Consider the following 21,630-nt stretch of genomic DNA (forward strand, 5'->3'; position numbering starts at 1 on the left):
TCAAGGCACTTCAGGCTTGGAAAATATGGCCCTTTATTTACATACCTCCAATATGAAAATAACAGCTAAATCTCAACAGCAACTGTGAAAATCTCATTGCAACTGGGTCTGTCTGCATCAAGTGTGGGTGTGCGGGTGGCAGAGGAGCAGCTGAGGCTGCTGTGCTGCAGGGGGGACCAATGCATCATGTCTCCTACACCCAAACACCCTTAAAACTGCTGCTGATGGGAGCTGTTCTTATGCAGACAGAGAGGGCAGGCACAGTCTGGGGGTATTAAGAAGGTGGATTCTAGCAAATAAACAGATGTCAAACTCGGCTGTGTCCCCCCCCCCCCCCCCCCATTGCTTCACAACTTCCTTCTATGCTCTGCAGCAGGTAGACAAAAATTCTTCCTCTCATCATGTGATGCTGGGAGACAGAAGGCCTCTCTTTTGCTAGAGCCTACAAAATGGTGGTCTCAGCAGTAAGGAGAAAATAGCTTTTCAGGCTGCTCAGTTTGCTGGCATCAGCAAATGTTCACTTACAGAATGAGACTTCTCCAGAACGCTGCAGGCTGATGGCAGCTATTTTCTGCATCAGTTAATTGGGTATGGGAGTCCCACCTGGTACACAACACATTTCCAGAGTAAACATTTTCCTTCCCCCTATTTTTAAAACTGTTCCTTAAACACATAAAAGATGTGAGCTCCTTTGCCACTAAATAATTTTGCATAGGAAACCCTACCAAGCTGTTGTACAATGGAAATGTTGGGGGTCTGCTGAGCTCATTTGACTCATGGCAACAGTGAGTCTGTCTTCATGTGACATGGCTCCATGGTCACACTGCAGGCAAATGAAGTCATGGCTGAGCACACAAGACAACATGGAACTGAAAATAAATACATGTTCGTGCCCACAAGGGAAACTGGTACTTTAAAAACTGCAGGCAATGAGTTTCATTCATTTACTGACCTTTTTTTTTGCAATGAAACACGTTTTTGTGGGGTTTTTTTGTACATAGTTCTACATCACTGCAAAATGATACGGTAACTTTGGATAGGAAATGCAGCTCAGCATTAGAGTAAAATCTATTGAGAGTCTTCATCTGTTCAATGGAGCAACTCCAGCCACATCTGACACATTAATTTCCATGCAGTTCTGCACCTCCTTGTTTAGAGCAGATGTACCCAAATATGTTACAAATGCATCTTTTTTCCTATCCATCCATCTATAATATTGGTGACAAGAAATACTAAAAATATGCTGAGAAAACAGATAAGACAGGCTTAATTCAGTGACTTCAACATATATATCTCATCCAGTGCAGGCTGACATGACACGGAACCTCCAGCAGATGCACATCCTTCCAGGCCAGCTGGAAGTTCCACAGGGTCCCTTAGGGCATCCTAAATGGAACTAGAGATGCTCAGACTACTGATTCAAATCTAGGTTTACCAGACGTTGCAAGACTGACAAGGGTCAGAGGTCTTCCCTCCTGCTTATGCTACATACATGCACTCTGATTCTCTTATTCTTTCCCTTGTCTTTGCCAAATCTCAGTAACTTAGCTTTGAGTTAGTTACACCTAAGAAAAAGAAGGATCCTTGGCCCATCCTCCTAGGAAAACACAGGCACTGTTCCTGCTCACTGGGTTGCTCAGGGACTGCATCAGTGCCTATGAAAATTACAGCATCATGAGTTCATTAACCCTGGTATACCAAAACAGAAAACATGCCTACAAGTAACCACTGAAAGTGAAGAAAATGCAATCTGAATCCTTTTCCTATTGGCTTGTGATGTGGCACAGAACTATGGAAATAACAGCCCATTTCAAGGGCTTCCAACACACAAAAAAGCTTTTTTTCTAAGTTCTGGATCGTGTTTTATTTTTCTCCTCCAGTTTGCAATAAGCAGATCTCACTTCTCCAGAGTGGTTCAACCAGGTGAAGGTTTTGTCCTGCCACTGAGGGATCTGCTGCCAACCTCAGGCTTTGGGACCAGCTCATACCTTGCCCACCAAGGCTGAAGCTGCTCACTCCTGTCTCAGTTGTGAGTCTGTCCTGCTGATTTTCTCAGCTTTCCTGGGCACAGCAGTGCAGGCTGAAGATGGCACACTCCCCTCTGGTGGGGGCACAGGGGATTCTGCTGACTCCAGAGCAGGGGGACAGGAGCTTTCTAAGGCAGAACGAACTCTGCTGTCCTTCCATGAGTTGTACTGATCTTCCTGTTATCTATTTCTCAACTTAAAATTAAGCTGTGCAAGATTTACCTGTATGGAAGGCAAATAATTCATTTGAACAAGCAAACCATTCTGGACTAGTGGGATTTTCTGGCTTTGTGACCATCCATTGTATAAACACTGAATAGCAAGGGATTTGAAGAATGCCAAACAAAATAAAATGCATCACACCAAAATTATTCCTTGATCTTAAATATGAGAGATGAGAGCTCAAATTGTATTGAAATCCTCTGAAAACTTCAGCTTAGCAGAGACGGCGAAATCCCTGGCTACCTGTGGGTTTTGGCAGAATATAATACAGGTAGATAGAGATGTATCACAAGAGTTTAGTGATCTATCAAAAGAGATTGAATCTTTTATGTTTTAATTTATGATAGCTTCTAAACCGCTTTAGACTGGGTGTATGTGGCAAGGTGCTACAAAGACAGCAAACAAAAGAAAATGCGGGATTGTTCAATAATTATTCCCAAACAAAGACCTGTGGTGTATGGAATAAACCCCATGGTAAATCACAGATATGGATCGGATGAGGCATTCAAGAACTGCAGGGAACAATCTGACCTTCCTGAACTAGCAGGAAAAATTCACTAAATCAAACAGGTCCTTGCCTTCCTCAACCCAGTCTGTGCTTATGCTGTATAGCTGCAGAATCTATCACATTATCGCTCTGGCCTTGGAAAGTTTTGTTTTAATTAGAGCATAGCATGAATTTATGCCCTACTAATCTTCCCATTCATGAAAAAGACTACAAGTGAAACTCATTATTCTGTCCTTTGTGCACTACAGTCTGGCTTTAAAAACACAGACTTACAGTGTTTTTCCAGGGTTTGGCTTTATTCAGTAGTAGAAAAAGGTTATCTGCAGGGTCCCTGCCTCTTTCTTTTCCCACTACAATGAATGGAAAGAAGCCTTCAAGAAAGCCAGGATGCTGCTTTTTTTGTTTGTTTGTTTGGCTACAGAAGGTGCAGGCAAATAACTCTGTATGAGATTACAAGCTGATTTTTGCTTAACCTCAACTTCTCATAGAGCTGCATGAAGATGCAGTCACATGCCATGTTTTGTCAGAACTCACGTAGCCACAGCCATCAGCAAGTTGTGAATGTGTCACTGGAATCCTCCTTCAATTCCCATTCTAAATCTTAGCGGAGCTCAGAGGCAGCTCAAGCAACATGGAGTGATTTAAACCTGCCTCACGTCGCCTAACTCGTGCTTGTAAATTACAAACTCTACTGGTGTCGGCTGCACTCAAAATCAATGGAGAACCTAATCTCTGCTCCAGTTGAGTATTGATTGAACTCCATTGACTTAAATTCAAATCTGTTAAATCAATAGAGCTCCCTAGAACTGACACAAAAATCTCAGGTTAGAGGTACTTCTATCAGTGCAGCTTATCCAAGGAAAAATCATTTTAGCAGAATTAATTTCTTTTGCCTGAGTTTCCCTATGGATATGGGTGCACAACTACAAGCAGGAAAGTTAGTTCCTGAAGGCATTTAAGAGGAAATAGCATCACTGCAAGGAAGAATTGTATGATTCTATGAAGAAACCTCCACAAAAGACTGGAAAAGCAGAAGGCAGGACACCCTGCACAGTCCTCCAAAGCTTGACTGTCCCTGTTTGCTGGGTGCTTGTGTCTAACAGCGTGTGTGAATTCTGACAGTTTTCTGCCAGAGTAAAATGAAATAAAATGAAATAACTGAACCAGCTTATAACAAAGGTTTGATGTTAAAAGCTGAGTCCACCCCTCATGGGGGTGGGTTTAGATCAGCCTGGCAGACCTGGAGAGGAACACATTCTGCGCCAGCTCCTAGCAAGAATTTCTTACTGGATCCAAGGCAAAGAATAATAATAAGAAAATCAGAAGAGCAGATGCATACAAATAGTGGTGATGCATAGTAAAAAGCAGAGTGTTTCCTAGCAACACAGGCTTTAGGTGGTTAGTTTTGGTTAGCATTCTCTGGCTAACAGCTGCAATTTTCATCTGCTGCTCACTTGCCCACCCGTGCTGAAAGAGAGAAGAAACAACAGAGAATGTAGGATAGGATCCATCTGTGCTAAAGCTCATTTCTGAAAGTGAGATTCCTGCTTGTGTGGGCTCCTAATTCTGATGGACTGAAAGCAGCCTCAAATGTCCATTTGTGCCACATGTGACGAGTTCAGAGCTTGACTTTGTATTGCAGGACACACAGCTTTCACCTCAGCTCTGCTCTGGCACTCCCCTCCTTCCCTAGCATAATCCCACAGCACTAGAATACCCCATGGTAAAATCTGCTTTTACAATCAGCAAGTAGAGACCCTTGACTTCACCAGTAATAGGGCAGAGCCCTCGAGTTTTATTTATTTATGGAATTCTTCTGTGGCTTTATTAGAGAATAACATAGGAAAACAGTGTGTGTGTACACGTGCCTGTGCAAGTGTATGCACGGGTCATGGCTGACAGGGACCATGGCTTACCTACTGCAAGGTAAATAATTCATGATTGCATGTCTGTTAGTAACCTTTTCTGAAGGTGTTTGAAAAAAAATGTCTTGCATTGCAAGGTTACTACAAAGGCAATTCCTAATAAACTCTGCAACGGTACCTTTAGACAGTACCTGCGAACAATATGCCCTTGGTAGCAGTGCCTGCTCTGGGGTTTCTGCATGGATGCTGAACGTCCAGCTCCATACTCAGGCTCCCAAGTTCTGCTTTCCCCACACTAATTCTACTCACTTCTCATCAGCCTGTCAGAAACCTCAGGTCCAGCCTTGCTCATCCTGGAAAGCTCCATGGATTTTAAGTCCAGTTTCCTTTCTGCAAGAGGAAAGAATGCAAAAGATGCTTTAGAGAGCACGTAAGGCTTCACATTGCCCTTAACTCCACTGTTCTGCCAGAGAGGAAAAAAATACATAGCTGCTGAAAACTGCTGAAAAGCCGGCAGGGAGAGCAGCTACTGCACCCCTAACAACCTGCGCTTGCAGTCTTCTGCCCTCCAGCCCCATGTGCTTAAAGTGTTTAAAGCTCAGGACCAGTGCTTTGGTGGTCCGTGACACTCCTAGAGTTGGTGGCAGCAGCTCCTCTGTCACATTTCTTTTCCCCATAGCTACGATTCTCTATAGCCACTATGAGCAATTTCTTAACAGAATCACAAGACGTGCCCAGCTGTGAGACGTGCCAACCCTTGTTCATTGCGAGGACAAAAGCAGCAAGACCACAGGACAGGAAGCCATGGGAAATGGGGCTCCATTCACGCCCTGCACTGGCTGCTTATATATGACATTCAGGTTTTATCTGCCACCACACACTGTCCAAGTAAGAGGAGACCAAGTGAGTTTTGTACAAAGAAAGCGAAGCCTAATTAACTGAAGGGGAAGAAGAGATTCCATTTATTCAGGTTATTTAAAACTCTGCAGTCTTTGTTAACAGCTGCTCAACTTGAACGAGCAACCTCACTCTCAAGGATTCAACACCGCTCCAGCTTCATTGAAGAGCTGGGAAAGTGCCCATCCACGTGTGTGAGTCATCCAGACTGCTCTGTCTGGGATGAGAATACAAGCCCCAGACTCTCTTTTTTTCCTGGCCTGATCTGTAAGTAGACACAAACAGATTATTCCCCTTTCTTCTTAGGTTTAGAAAGTCAAAAGAACGGAAGGAGTCTGTGGACAGGGTCCCAAGAAGGACAAACAAATGTGACCAGAAAAACCCCCAAATCCCAGAAATTTGCTTTAAAACCCTCAGCCTACCCACAATACCTGATGAACATCTGCCTTGTTCAACTTTTCACACATCTTTAGCAGAGGTACATGGTCAACAACTGACTTCAGCAATGATTTTTGCAGGCAAAGAAGGGAAAATTTTTAGCACTTTTGAGAGCCCACAGGCTCAGAAGATGCACCCAAAAATCAGGGGCTACTTGGTCAGAAGTCACCTGCCACAAGGGATGGGAATCCCTCTTCTGTGGGGGTAGAATCTCTCCAGGCAAAGCAGAGAGCACAACAGAGTCCTGCTCATAAAAAACACCCATAACACACAAATAATGGCTTCTCTATTTCTAGGTGCTATTGAATGATGTTATTATCATTTTGTTTAAATTTGCATCCATAATAAATCCTGTAGGTAACCCTCGGATTGTGCCAGCTTGTCACATGAATAAACATAATGAATGTGCAATTAAATGAATGAATGCATAAGGCAATGCCCCAGTGAAATACTCCTCTCTCACGCTGGAGTGCATCACACAGATAACAGTGGGGGATTCCTGCTAACTTTTACTATGTATGGAAGGCAAACAGACTGCCTGTGGTTTTAAATCAAGGATGAGAGCCTACTGCCTCTACCTGTTTGATGTGCCCCACTGGGACCTGTGGTGAAGTTCTCTTCAGCACAAGAGTGGGAATTCCTGTTGGCTTGGCTCACATCTTTGCTTTTCTTTTTTATTCTAAGGGCTATAAGTTCTTCAAGGTCTTGTGTTTCTTTCTCTGTTGTAGAACAGAACTCAGAGGAATAATACCTGGACACGAGAGCAGCTCTGGAAAATCACCAAATGGTAACCTGGGAAAATACAGACTTGAAAATCCATTTTCATGCATTTCCTCAAAAGGTGGTTCCATGTGAGAGATTGGTGCTACTTATAGTGTCTAATGTGTGGAGGGGACAGGCCAAACAAAAAGCAGCAAAAAACCTCAAGGGTTGCCCCACACTTCCAAAGAAGTGAGGAGTCCCTGCAGCATCACTGATGAAGATCAGAGCATGGAGAGATTTTACATTGTAAACTGTATGATTACACAAAGCTGCTGCAGAAGGACCTGCCAATGTAATGAGTCCCAATGGTGCGGTCCATGCATCTGCCTTGAAATTGAGGCTTTCAGCCCTCATAAGTATGCACAGCTTTCCACAATTATGAGAGCAATTCTCCTTATGTGCAACTACCTGGACCCGGGTGGGTAATACTAGTGAAAAATAACAGGTGCCTGAACTACATCAGGCCTAAAGTTCTCACAGGACAGGTGTCAGCTGATAAGCAGTGCAGTGTCCCACCTCTGCACCACTTGCCTCTCCCAGTTTCAGTCTGGAAAGGTGAAAAGGGTTTCAGTCTATCTATTTAGTCATCAGCTGCTGAATTGCCAACAGCTATGCTAATTTTCTCCTGCTGTAATGTGGTGTAAAGCGTCCCAGCTAATGATGAGGGAAGCTGCTGGAAAGTGTCCCACTGATTTCAATGACCGTCCAACAACACGGAGCCACACGTACTGAAAATTAAGCACTGCTCCTCCAGACTCATTTCACACAGGCCACAGGACCGTCCTCTGTTACTAGCAATTATCGTTATTATCGTCATTATGGGATTTGAAATAAAGCCCATGAGAGCAGATGGACAGTGATTTTGATCTAACACAAATTCTGCCATTTAAGGAGGACTTTCACAAAACTTAAAGCAAAAAGAGAACGGTTCCAGATGCTGATCTGTTCCCTTTCCATCCTCACAGCTGCTGACCAGTTATGGCGTCCACAGCAAAATTTGGACTTCTTTCAAGTAAAATGTAAAATCTGTCCCCAAAAAATAAAAGCCTTTACAGATTGCAACAAGAAAATAAAAGCCTGAAGTTGAACAGCAGAAACTGGTAAAGCTGCCAAAGGAAAGGTAGCAAGTTAGCTAAAGACAGGGTTCATTAACACTTTATTTATTTAATTAAGATGAGGGAGATGGTTGCACTGTAGTTTAGAAATAGAACTCTAATTTCATCTCCTAGATAATGGTGGGCTTGGGGGAAAGGAATTTGTTCTGCCGACTCCGTACGGATCCCATTCACACTTTTTTTTTCCTAATAAAAGGAGCTCAGAATCTATCAACACTTTCATCTGGGTTCAATAAAGCTAATCCGAGAGTCAGCTTTAATACGGGCATTTAATTGTGTTTAATCACCTTCTGCAAAAATCAATTTAGGTGACAAGATACTGACCAGGACTGGTCAGTAGACATAAGGAAGAGTGATGTTCTAGCTACCCCAGCCTATTAAACCCATCTCTAAGCAGGCAACTAATTAATGTAGTTCTCCTCATATCACCCCTGGGAGGAAGGGAGTTCTTCAGATGAAGAACTCAAGAAACAGTAAATTTAAATAACTTCCTCCAGGTCACACTGCACATCACTTAGAGCACACATAGTCACTTTCTTGTTTCAAGCTTGTACCCCCATCCCTAAACCAGTTTTTACACCAAAAATTAAGGTATCTGTCAGTGACTTGCAGCTGAGTGTGCCTTACTTTGTCAGTCGGTTCTTCCTACACTGCTAGATTAGGCACCATCCTGTTTTGTAAGGAAGTGATACTACAGTGTACGAAATTCACCCAGTGCTCAATGAATGTTCTCCATACAGAGCACAAAAGCAAATCTCATTCATATGTTACTTTGAAATCAGCTTGGAAAGCTGTGGGATTGCAGGATTGCACCGTGACACCTTCTCTAATTCCCTTTGTCATCCAGGCCTGTATTATTAACCATAACATTTTATATTTACACAGCACTCTCCAACAAAGACCTCAGCACACTTCCTGCCTATTATTAAAGCCTTCCAATGTTCCTGTAAAGTGATTTTGGCACCATTTAGGAGATGGAAAAACTGGGACATGGAGAGCAAAAAGGCCAAAATGCTAAAATGGTGTCATCTGAAGGTTTTTCTATTATTTTTCATGGGGAAAAAAAGAAAAAGAAAGAACATATATTTAAACATTCACAAATTTTACCTAAGTAATAAAAGTAATAACATTGTTTAACCAACCATGACCGTCACAGACGTGCCTAGAGACGACAGCAGCACCTGATGAGACTACAGCAATTTTCGAAGCAGCAAAGAGGATGTATATTTCTTGCTTTATTAACATAGATTGTGCATGCAATTACCTGTAGCACAGGCTTATTATTACACTAAAGAAAATCATACATATTTGATTTTCATAATTGCAAACAAAGCTTTCTCAAATGTGACTTGTGTGAGTTCTCGGTTCTAGCAATGAAATATATTCCCTGTGTTTAATTTGTCATTGGTGCCTTCCTCGTGTATTGAATAACCTGCATTTGTATGAATAGTGGCAGAGCAGAACAGTGGCAGAGCAACATGGAAGAGGTTTGTATCTTCAGGACAATGTTGCTTTCAAACTGAGTCGTTGGTATTAGGGGAAATGGATCCAAGTTGAAGGAGGGAAGATTTAGGTTGGATGTTAGGGGGAAGTTCTTCACTAGGAGAGTGGTTAGGCCCTGGAACAGGCTGCCCAGGGAGGTTGTGGATGCCCTGTCCATGGAGGTGTTCAAGACCAGGTTGGATGGGGTCCTGGGCAACCTGATCTAGTAAAGGTGTATGTTTGGTGGCCCTGCTAGGCAGGGGGGTTGGAACTACATGATCCTTGAGGTCCCTTCCAATCTGAGTCATTCTGTGATTCTGTGTGATTCTGTGTGCTGGACAGTGTCCATCATAGTGCCACAAAGATGATGAGGGGCCTGGAGCATTTCCATAATGAGGAAAGGCTGAGAGACCTTCAGTTTGGAGAAGTCAGGGATCTTATCAGTGCTTATAAACATCTCATGGGCAAGAAGATGGAGCCAGGATCTTCTCAGTGGTGCCTAGCAACAGAACAGGGGGCAATGGAAACAGGAACATAGTAAATTCTATATGTACACAAGGAAAAAATTACTTTGAGGGTAACAGAACATTGGAACAAGCTGCCCAGAGGGGCTGTGCAGTCTCCTTCTTTGGAGATATTCAAAACCTGCCTGGACATTTTCCTCTATAACCTACTGTAGGGAACCTGCTTTAGCAGGCTTGTTAGATTATATATCTCCAAAGGTCCCTTCCAGCCTTTATGACTGTGATTCTGTGACTTCCAAACAAAAGCAAATTGATATTTAATATGCTTCACGTCATCTGAAGAAAAGAATTTATCTTCTTGGGATATTTTCTAATAAGCACTCTAGTGTAAGTTAAAAACAAACAAACTGGCTTCAACTTTACTGCAAAGCTACTGAGCCAAACTAGCTCAGCGTTGTAGATGATTTATAACACTGCAATTCCGTGCTGCATTGATGCCACCTGCAGGTATTAATGGCAGCCTCTCAATAGATTTGCCTGCCAAGCTTTCTCTGTACTTTTCCTGCCAATTCTGATTCTGCAGTCAGAATCTCAATCCATACAAAGACTCTGTCCAGCTTATTAAATATTAAAGCAGGTATTTAATTCACTGATTAATCACAATATTTAATTATTGACCCACTGTATGAACTTGCCTTTTCCCTGTCACCAAGCTACTGTGATCATGAAGCAATGAAGGCACTGAAATCAACTTTATAATGTAACTTTTGCAATGAATGGAAAGTATTAAAGCAAACCCAGAACTCATTTGCATCCTCCACCGAAAGCCAACAGCTTCAGGGGAGATGCACAAGTATCCAGGAACCTAATACAAGCAGTGCAAGGAATAACGATGGTATAACTGCATTACTTAATGAGGATTTAAGCACGCTGTTTGAGGAGCTTATCTCATACATATTTATACACATATATAAGATGGATGCTTTTATGAAAACAAGTGACAGGAGCAGACAGGTTCCAGCAGTAGGATGTTGGCATCTACCTGTATAGTTTCGTGTTGTCTGGGGAAGGCTCTTTTTGAAAACCAAGAGGGAAGTGCCATCTAGTGGATCTCTGTCCAGCTCTCCTCACAGCCAAGCCCTCCCCAGAGCTTTCCTTAGGAGCTCCATTGATCCCAGGCTGGAGATCGCAGTCTTCCAGCTTCCAGATCCTCCTTGGAGCTTAATCTCCTGATAATGAAGTCAGAAAACACATTTGAAAATTAAAAGGAGTTCTCTCATCCTTCCTTTCTCATCCCAAGGGACATTTTAGAGTATATACGCTATTAACCAGCCACAAAACAGTCTGTTGTTCAGACTTGCTTGTATTCTAAATACTTAACAGATGTTACTGCATGATTTTCCTGCTATGGACAGTGTTTCTGCATTCAAGCCTTGCAGGCTGCCTGAGAACACAGAGATTATTTAGAGCAAGTTCACATCACACAGTGGCAGGCCTGGTTTGTGGATGTACCTGGGAATGTGTGGGACATTAAGCAGACTTAGGATGGGTCTTTCTCCTGTTCCTGACCAGAGGGAAAGCATTGCCCAGGGGTGTGAAAAAACATCTTCTAGTTGCACCCTGATGCTGCTGGCACCAGCGTTCCCCTCTTTCTTCCTACATTAAGTGTATCAAGGCTTTCACTTACTCACAGAACTGCCGTAACAAGTAGGGCAACCTTTTCTTTACAAGTGGGTTGCTCACCCTATTTCTAAGCTAAATCCAGCCCAGTGCAACTTCACACAGAATCACAGAATGACCTGGGTTGGAAGGGACCTCAAGGATCATGTAGTTCCAACCTCCCTGCTTAGCAGGGCCACCAAATATACACTTCAGTTTTCTATTATCTAAGGGAAACGATGTATGTTGGCCTGGTTAGACTGCACAGAACCAGCCCTTCAGCATGACCAATGTTAACGATGAGACTAGGCTAAACTAATATTTACACTGCTTGCATATGCTTCATTAACTGTAAGCACAGCCATAAAACCTCCTTAGCATATGCATGAAGCACTTCATTCGTCTATCTCCGTTTCAACCTCTTTTTTCGTTATAACCTCTCTTTTAGTTATAACTCGCTGTTAATTTAACTCCCCCTACACCTCTACCTCACAACCAGTTCCCGCCCAACGTCCCGCACCTCACGCAAAATCTGCCGCGTTGCCGTGCTCGATGACGTCACGCTCACCATTTTTTCCTATTGGTCGCTTCCGAATGTCGGGAAGAGAAGGAGAAGGGGATTGGTTGCGCGGGGTATTGTGGGGTGGCGGGCGCGCGTGGAGCGGGAGCTGTTAATGGCGGCCATCGGTGTCCACTTGGGCGCCACCTGCGCGTGTGCTGCTGTGTACAAGGTGAAGGGCCGCGGGGCTGGTGATGTGGGGCTGCGCTATAGGGCGGCTCACGGGAATGCTTCTCTCTACAGGACGGCCGTGCTGATGTGGTCGCTAACGACGCCGGAGATAGAGTGACTCCTGCCGTTGTGGCTTTCACAGAGAACGAGGAGGTGAGTTGGTGGGTCGGGGCGGGTTTTGATTGGGGATTTATTGCTTATCTGTCCGTGTTTTGTGCAGGTTGTGGGTTTGGCTGCGAAGCAGAGCAGGATAAGGAGCGTTGGCAACACGGTGGTGAAAGTCAAGCAGATACTGGGGAGGAGGTAAGAGGGACTGGGGCTGCGGGTGTTGGACGGGATGAGGGAGTTGGGTTTGTTCAGCCTGGAGAAGGGAAGGTTGCGGGGTGACCTCATTGCAGCCTTTCAATACCTGAAGGGAACTTACTCCCAGGAGGGGAGTAAACTCTTGGAAAGGGCTGACAATAGCAGGACACGGGGAAATGGTTTTAAGTTAAAAGAGGGAAGATTTAGGTTGGATGTTAGGGGGAAGTTCTTCACTAGGAGAGTGGTTGGGCCCTGGAACAGGCTGCCCAGGGAGGTTGTGGATGCCCCGTCCTTGGAGGTGTTCAAGACCAGGTTGGACGGGGCCCTGGGCAACCTGATCTAGTAAAGGCGTATGTTTGGTGGCCCTGCCAGGCAGGGGGGTTGGAACTACATGATGCTTGAGGTCTCTTCCAACCCGGGTCATTCTGTGTGCATGTAAGTACGGCTTTCCTCTCTGGAGATGTCTTAGCGTGGCTGACATGCACAACTACAGCTTATTGTGGTGTTCTCTGTTTGTCTTGACAGTTCTGGAGACCCCCAAGCAGAGAAATACATTAAAGAAAGCAAATGTTCCGTGAGTATGATGTAGTTTCTTGTTCTTGGGATAACTTGCTTCAGTTTACAGTGCTGTTCTCTGCATTGTTTGTGTGCTGTACTGATCAGCTCTCATATATGAACTGGTTTATTTTGACTGAGTAGAAGCAGGCGAGTGGTTTGTTGTAGTGTAGAAAACACTTTGATAGGCAAAGGAGGTTTTACAGCACTGTGAATGTTGCTGTTCTGGCTGTTGAATGATACAGGCTCTTCCTTCTTTATTCTTTAGCAAATTAGAACAGAAATTAAACTGAACAATAGTTTCAGTAATAAATAACCAAAGTGGTAATACGGGCTCCTCCTTTTTTATTCTTTAGCTACTTAAAATAGAAAGTAAATTGAACGATAGTTTCAGTAATAACCAAAGTTTGCATCTAACGAACGTGTGTTGTCTTTCTTTACAGGTAGTTGAGAAGAATGGAAAACTTCAATATGAAATAGATAATAAACTTATTAGCCCCGAAGATGTGGCAAAGCTCATTTTCAGTAAAATGAAAGGTATATAATAAATGTTTTAAAGATGTTTTTGTAGTTTTAAGATATGATATGTTGGTGTTTTGCTTTTAATCAACATGTTCTGCATATGTTTATAAACAGAAACTGCTCAATCTGCATTGGGTTCAGATGTAAATGACGTTGTTATCACTGTACCATTTGATTTTGGAGAGAATCAGAAAAATGCCCTTGGGTAAGAGGATTAAGATTTCTCTGTTATTTGACGTGCCTAAAGCAGACCCTGTGGTAGATCAGCAATGGAAGTTCTGCTGGGCTTCAGCTCACAGCTGTCAGTCGAGACATTTGGTTCCTATTTGAAACAGGGGCAAATGTGAAGATAGGAGATCAAATCCTGACTAGTAACTTTACATGGGATTTACTGTTGTGAAATGAAATTCTCAGTCAATTAAACTGAATGGGAGTTTTCATATCAAGAGAAATAGGACATCATTTAATATGCTAGCTCTTCTGATAGATCAGTGTTGTCCTTGATATAAATGATGCAGCAGATGCAGTTAACTGAAGAAAGAAACTGCAGCTGAACATCTTTCACTTTGTTAATTGATGCTTTGAACCACCTCCTTGGAGGTGTTCAAGACCAGGTTGGACGGGGCCCTGGGCAACCTGATCTAGTAAAGGTGTATGTTTGGTGGCCCTGCCAGGCAGGAGGGTTGGAACTACATGATCCTTGAGGTCCCTTCCAACCCGGGTCATTCTGTGATTCTGTGCTTTCGGTCATATCACTTTGTTAATGCCAACAAATATAACCAAGTGCTGGATTGGTTGCATATCTAGTTCTGATGAAGTCTTAATAGTGTGCATAACTACAGTGAAATGGCTAAGGTAAATGCTGTTATGTGTTATCACAGGGAAGCAGCTGCAGCTGCTGGTTTTAATGTTATGAGATTAATTCACGAACCCTCTGCAGCTCTCCTGGCTTATGGAATTGGCCAAGATTCACCCACTGGGAAAAGGTAAATATTTTACTTCTTAAACTTAAGAAGTATTCAGATAATTCACAAGGTTTTCAAAATAGCCACGACTGCCATCAGTGAAAACAGATGGCTTTCTTTCCCTATTGGTATTTGGCTTTTTACTGTTTATGTATGGGACCCATAGCCTTAAACGCAATGCTCAGTTGTGTTGTAGGGGTAACACTGCTGACACTTGCTGTATGGAACAGAGTAAGTCGTTCTTTACGAAATGTGGTTAAGTAGTGAATAGTTACAGGGAAGGTAAATACAAACAGCTGAAATCAGATTTTCCTGGCAGAACTGATTAATACCTGTATTATTTACATGGTAGTGGTGAGTTTAGAAAGTTTGCCAAAGTAAGCATAATTTTAGATGGCTTATTAATTCCACTTTCTATGTTCTTTACCATGGCAGCAATGTGTTGGTTTATAAACTTGGTGGAACGTCGCTTTCTATCACAGTTATAGAGGTAAACAGCGGAATATATCGTGTGCTTGCTACAGACACAGATGATGGCATTGGCGGAGTGTGCTTCACAGAAGCTTTAGCGCAACACTTGGCATCTGAATTCCAGAGGTAGGTTTTGAATGCCGAGTATGTTGTCAAGACAGGAACTTCATTATCTGATGCTTGTTTTTAAAAGAACTCACATTAATTTGTCAGTTGTAGCAGACTGAGTCATTTTACTCAAAGTTAATAAAGGAACAGTCTGCTTTTGGAGGCTGTTGGTGCTGAGAAACAGTTCAGAGACTTAAAGCTTTGTACTTTAACATGAATGTCCAAGTTAAGAGGAGTGCCTCCCCCAGTGTTCTTTAGTTAGAAATGAAGTAGATGCTCTCATATTCTGTGAGCTTTCAGTACAGTCATTGTAGGTAACGCTAAAATATCTACAGACAAATGTTAACAACTCTGAATAATCTCTTTTCAGCAAGTTAATGCTGCTATTCAAATGCTTGCCTTCCAAAACAGACTTATTTTTTAATATAGGTCTTGTAAGCACGACATCAGAGGAAATCCCAGGGCTATGATGAAGTTAATGAACAGTGCTGATGTTGCAAAGCACTCATTATCAACGTTGGGAAGTGCAAACTGTTTTGTGGATTCACTTTATGACGGGTTGGATTTTGATTGTAACGTATCCAGGTAAATCAAACCTTGAAGTTTCTACTGTTATGTAGAAGTGTGCTGTAAGTTCTTCTGTATTTAGAATGTTAATAAACTTTGGGATTTGGCAATGCTACCTTTGGAAAACAAAAATAAGACAGAAAGTGAGTTTGTAGTGTTTTTATCTTTTGAGCTGTTTTTCATATTGATTTAGTCATGTCATGATCTGTAGTAGCTGAGCAGTAAGGTTAGAACTGTTTCTGTAATGGATAAAAAAATACACTGAAAGGGTACGTGGAGATCCCATTTTTGGAGCCTGGTCCCTGATGAAAAGCAAATAGATACTCAGTTACTCAAGATATTTTTCCTATTTTCTCCCTTCTTTTTGTTGCTGTGTTTTTGGTTTTTTTTCTTATAGGGACTCTTAGTTAAATGAACCCCTGTATGATAGAAGCTGTGGGTATCTTGATGTTGGAGTGAGAAATGTTTATACAACAGTGTCCTGCTTTAAGTACTTTCTTTCTTGGAAATGATCTTTTAGTGAAATATTCAGGAACTTTTTTTATCATTCTTCCAATCACCAGCAGCTTTAGCAAAGTGAAATTGGGCTTCAGTTTTCTTTTTATTCCAAGCTGTACGTGCATTATAGCAGCAGTTAGATGTAGCAAAGTCAGGCACAGTGTCTTTAAGCATGAGAAACTGCTGTACAGCATGTTTGCCTCAATGGGGATAACGATGCTCGTGTCACAGAATTTGCTTTACTATGTTTTTGTGGAGGGATCATAACAAAAGTAATAAGATTAATAACTGGGAAATAAGATCTTGACTACTTACAAATGGCATAAAATGAGGTAAAGCTAGAGAAGTAAATTATATTCTAAGAATGATTGATCTGTTGTAGGTGTTTGTTGCTAATGAATGATATTAAGTGTTTTTTATTGTGTTTTTTTCTTTTTAGGGCCAGGTTTGAACTGATCTGTTCTTCACTTTTTACTAAGTGTGTAGAAGCGATTAAAAAGCTCCTGGGGCAAGTTGGATTTACAGCTGAAGATATCAATAAGGTAATAATAGTTGTCTGTGTTATTCCTTATAGCGCCACAAGAAAAAGTAGGGGATCTGTTTTCCTTACTCTGAGCTATTTCTAGATGCGTTTGTTGCATCAGAGCTAAAACTGCATAAAATGTGTCCATTCCAGGTCTTAAAAGGGTACTTGAACTGAAGCGTAAGGTAGATTCGGTCAGTCATTTTTTGTTGATGCATATACTGAGTGAATGGTGGAGATTTGTCTCTGTTAGGTGTGTTAGTGTAACTCTCAGTAGATCTGAGAAGTCTTCAGTATCTTCACTGTAACTGCCATGCAACTACCTGTAGGGAATATCACCGTGCTCATTACTCATGGAATCGGTGGAAGAAGTTTAGTAGCAGTTTGCTTTTGCAGCACAAAAGGCCAGTCCCACACTGGAGTGTAATAACAGGAGCATAGCTATGAGTGTTGAGGTTTTTCCTTCCCATTCTGACTGCTGCATCTGGATGGCCATTTCTGTAGTTCACAGTAACAAAACACTGGAACTCATGCAGCAGAAAGGCTGAATCATAAGATGTTCATGAAGGGGCCAGAAGAACAATGTTTCCTTGGCTGTTAGAAGGCTCAGGGATAGACTTCTGTGTTGCCTACAGTTGCCTGGTTGGAAGGCATAAATAAGACAAAACGTGACTTATTTGTCTAAGTACATGATGGAATAGCAACCAGCACAAGAAGTTGTAATATGAGGGCAATCTGTGGTTACTAAAGGATCTCAGAACAGTTTACAGTTCTCTGTTGCAGGGGCTGTTGCCTGTCTTTTGTTGTTGTTGTTGTTTGTTAATTCCTTTCTGAAAAGAGATTTGAAAACACTGTCATATTTTCCAGGTAGTTTTGTGTGGTGGATCTGCTCGAATCCCAAAACTGCAGCAGCTGATCAAAGACATTTTCCCCAGTGTGGAACTACTGAGCTCAATACCTCCAGACGAAGTTATTCCCATTGGTGCAGCAATAGAGGCAGGAATCCTACTAGGGAAAGAAAACCCTTCTCTAGATGAAGAAGCCTTGTTTATTGAGTGTTCTGCTAAGGATATTCTTCTTAAGGTAAGGGTAAAATTACTTGAGATGTTACTGCTGCAGTGATTGTGTAGTACTACTTGTGCACTGATGTTTAAATAAAACAACATTGTTTTAATAAATTACCACGTAACACTGTAAGCTTCTGGCTCACTAAAATACTTAGAAAGACATGAACTTTTCTCCTTTCTTTTTAAAGGGAGTAGATGAGACGGGGGCTGACAAATTCACAGTGCTGTTTCCATCAGGGACACCATTACCAGCTCGAAGGCAGCACACCTTGCATGCTCCTGGAAACGCTTCTTCTGTATGCCTTGAACTGTATGAGTCCTTAGGGAAAAGTCCTATGAACGAAGAAAACAAATTTGCACAAGTGAGTATATGCATGTGCATGTATCCTTGTAGTATATCCCACTTGGAAATCAAGTGGATTTAGGGGGTAACCAAAAGCAACTATGCTTCTACTATAACTTTATGACTTCCCTAAATTAGATAGGATGTTGGTATTAAATATCAGTTCAGGTCAAATGAAGATTTAATCATATTAGCACCAGGAAAAATGAAAAGATAACACTTGGAACACTTGAGAGAACACAGCTTGCTTGAATCACCAACGATCTTAGCTTTCAGTGTACTTATACAGCATCGAGATCTGAGGCTGGTCCTGCCACAGGGTCTTGGAGGATAGAGTAAGGAATTGTGCAGTAAGTATAGAGTTAATCCTAGATAAAGGAGCATGCTCAGCTCTTAATTTTATAAGTCCTCCAGCTATCTTGCTGGATAGGCTCTGAAACATAAAAACACTGAAACAATTCCTTTTTCAAAGAGAAGCTTTTACTACAGGTGTGTGCAGTCCATGGGACGTGCTTTAATGTTGAATATTAGTACATGTTAAACAGAATAAATTGCATGCCTCAGTCATTGCGTGCGTTGTTTTTTCCTTTAGATTGCTGTGCAAGATCTTAGAGAGCGTAATAAAAACCGTGGTATCTCTTTCCTTTTAGATTGTGCTCCAGGATTTAGACAAAAAGGAGGATGGCCTACATGATATACTGACTGTTCTCACTATGAAAAGGTACAAAAAATACTTACTGTTTTGCCATTTAACTTGTTTCATCACGCTTCTAACAAATGAATTAACTATAACTGAGAGCAGTCAGGTTCTCAGCTGTCCTCTGGATGGTGTTCTGGTAGTTCTGCCCAGTGCCCTCTTGGGAATAAAAGTGAGACCAGTCTGTAGTAGTTGCTAATAAATACATGAAGGGCTTCCTATGTGTGCTGCATTTATGAAGAAGTCCAGTGGTCCTCTCCTTTTAGAGGCATGTTAAGCATGAAAACCCAGTTTCCCACAGGAAACTGGGCTTCATAGATGTCCTTTTTAGAGAATTACCTGTTTGTTTGTTGTAGAGGATCTTACATTTATGACAGGGGAGGGAGTATGGGATTAACACTGAAGAGTTTTCACTTTCAGATGTCTTAGAAAGTTGTGTACTTGGGCTGATGTGGAATAGTCAGAATAGTTTATAAGGATACCCAAAGGTGGAATTCCAAGTAATAAAAGCACGTTTGTCTTCTGAGGGTTCTATTGAAGTCAGTGCTGCTTTTCTAAATAATAAGTTCTCTAAGTATTGCTGAGAAACTAAATCCCTGCTTGCTAATTGAGTGCAAAATACTTTCATTTTCTTATGTTAACTGTCAAGCATATTTAATTCTGTATTAATAGACATAAATACTTCAGTCTTGCAGTGGTTACAAGTTTGCACTGGTAAGAGATATGCCTCAGGATCTATATATATATATATATAGTTGTTAGGTAAAAACATACTAATTATTTTAAGAGTTTTCCATTTCTTGTAAGGAATATTAATATTATTCTAGGCATTACTTAGATTATTTTCAAGAGTTTTCCAATTCTAAGTTCAAGTATTAAGACCTTAAATTATTTTAAGTACAAAAAAGGAACATGCCAGTGAAGGTTCACCAGAACATGTTTGTCTAAATCATACATGTGACTGTTTTCTGCCTAAATGAAATAGGATTTGATATAAGCTTCTTTTTCAGGAAGTTTGACTTGTTTGAAGTCGTTGTGCTTTGAGGAAGGTGCACTTCTCTGTTGATTTCCATCACTCATTTCTTAGTATGACTATTTTGAATATTACCATGTATTGTATTTCTAAGCTAGTTACAATAGCAATACAAATATATAAGCTATGTTCCTGAATCAATTATGTTATAGTTGGGGAAGTTAAAAGCTTTAATGGAGAACAAGAAGTACGTACCTAAATTTTCAACGCAGTAAACTTAAACTGAAATGAAGCTTAAATAAGCACATTCTTCCCTGGATGCTCTGCTAATCTTGTTTGCTTTCATTTGCACAAGACTTCTGTTTCTCTGGAACAGACATTAACATACTATGTTTTCTTCTAGGGATGGATCCTTGCATGTTACCTGCACAGATCAAGATACTGGAAAGTGTGAAATCATCACTGTTGAAGTGGCATCATAATCTCATTTGAAAGGCAGCACCTTCCTGAGTTGATTTTTTTTGTCCCTTGCTGGCTTCTCCCCTTAAATGATGACTGAAATGCATCTAATGAATCACGGAGAACTGTAATAAAAAGTAAACAGTTAATTTGCCACCAAATCTGTTTGCAGTGGAAAACATGGTGCGGAATGTCTATCTAGATGGCAGGCAGCAGCAATGAATTATCAGCACCCTTTTAAAAATAATTTGAGGGCATATCTCAGGTCTGTGGCTCAGCAACGAGCGTGTTATGTAGTCCAATAATGTTTTTAGACATCCTGTATGTTTTCAGAGAGTATACCTGTGGTTCCAACCAGCATAACACTGAACCAGCAGGAGACTAGATATGTGGAAATCCACTCAAGTTATTGTGCTGAAAACTTGCCATGGGCTTGATGTTGCCTGAAACTGTGGAGGTTGTGCCCATTTGGGCTGGCCCTTTGAGCAGGATTTTTTCTGGTGTTACTGTAAGATGGTTTTGTGGTGCTACCTGGAAGAATACATGTAAGGGTTATATGTGCTTATTTATGTGTTTATTAATAAAAACTTTATACAGATGCTGTCATCTTTGATGCTGTGGCACTGTTCTCATCTGTAAATCGCTGTATGTTTGGATATCAACTGACACTCTTAATTCCAAGTAGAGGAATAATAAGAAGAAAGTGGGATGGGCAAGTATAGTTACTGCCTTTTAAAAGGAGTCTTGGGAAAACCCAAAGCCTGGTTCTGTCAGGGAAGCGCTGTCCTTATCCCAGTACTGTTGCACCTTTCTTCTCTTTCTACCAGGCTGATGAGCACAGGCTCGTAGCCCAATGTTCCCTAAGGGCTTATATTGTACCCCCTAAGTATGTATATGTATGTAACCTTATATGTAACCCCCTAAGGGTTTATATTGTGCCTAATGGTACAACTTGGGGGAGGTTATGGGGTTTTGGATTGGGTTTAAAGCTACTTTGAGCTGCGAGCAGCTCTTCTGAGAAGCGTGTCGTGATGAGGGAATGCTTTTATGTGTTTAAAGCGTCTGAAATCGTTCCCTGTGACTGTGAACTGTAACAGGGCAGTGTGTTCTCCTGGAGGCCTTTTGTCCCCCTGCCCCTGTGTTGCTGCTGAAGGAGTGCTGTAAAGAAAGAGTGGCAGCACGGGTTTTTCGTTGTTTGGCTTACAACCAGAAAACAATCTGAAAACGTGAAGGTATCACAGAATTGTAGGGGTTGGAAGGGATCTCTAGAGATCATCGAGTCCAACCCCCCTGCCAAAGCAGGCTCCCTACACCATGTCACACAGGTCGGTGTGCAGGTGGGTCTTGAATATCTCCAGAGAAGGAGACTCCACCACCTCCCTGGGCAGCCTGTTCCAGCGCTCCGTCACC

At 41.8% G+C, this 21,630-nt stretch overlaps 1 protein-coding gene and 1 long non-coding RNA gene across 2 annotated transcripts; one reads left to right on the forward strand and one right to left on the reverse strand.

Annotated features, from left to right (window-relative positions):
- Positions 1-344: 344 nt before the first annotated feature.
- LOC116652769 lies at positions 345-11,557 on the reverse strand. Its single transcript, XR_004305959.1, has 3 exons — positions 10,823-11,557; positions 4,932-5,012; positions 345-2,249 (listed from the first exon to the last, which is right to left on the reverse strand). It is a non-coding gene; the product is annotated as an uncharacterized LOC116652769 (long non-coding RNA).
- A 479-nt stretch (positions 11,558-12,036) lies between these two features.
- On the forward strand, positions 12,037-20,833 carry HSPA14 (heat shock protein family A (Hsp70) member 14). Its single transcript, XM_015874037.1, has 14 exons — positions 12,037-12,170; positions 12,242-12,322; positions 12,390-12,472; positions 12,998-13,046; positions 13,471-13,564; positions 13,664-13,754; positions 14,431-14,535; positions 14,950-15,111; positions 15,523-15,678; positions 16,598-16,700; positions 17,549-17,764; positions 17,937-18,110; positions 18,742-18,812; positions 20,165-20,833. The coding sequence occupies exons 1-14, from the start codon at positions 12,114-12,116 to the stop codon at positions 20,241-20,243; spliced, it is 1,521 nt and encodes a 506-aa protein (XP_015729523.1). The 5' UTR covers positions 12,037-12,113; the 3' UTR covers positions 20,244-20,833.
- Positions 20,834-21,630: the final 797 nt, after the last annotated feature.

Source organism: Coturnix japonica, chromosome 1, assembly GCF_001577835.2.
Source record: "Coturnix japonica isolate 7356 chromosome 1, Coturnix japonica 2.1, whole genome shotgun sequence".
NCBI classification, from domain to species: Eukaryota; Metazoa; Chordata; class Aves; order Galliformes; family Phasianidae; genus Coturnix; species Coturnix japonica.

Bases quoted from the DNA above. Each gene is read 5' to 3' on its own strand.
- HSPA14 (XM_015874037.1), top strand. From the start codon at position 12,114: ATGGCGGCCATCGGTGTCCACTTGGGCGCCACCTGCGCGTGTGCTGCT. The intron at 16,701-17,548 runs GTAATAATAGTT...CATATTTTCCAG, and splicing joins CAGCTGAAGATATCAATAAG to GTAGTTTTGTGTGGTGGATC. The intron at 18,111-18,741 runs GTGAGTATATGC...CTTTCCTTTTAG, and splicing joins AAGAAAACAAATTTGCACAA to ATTGTGCTCCAGGATTTAGA.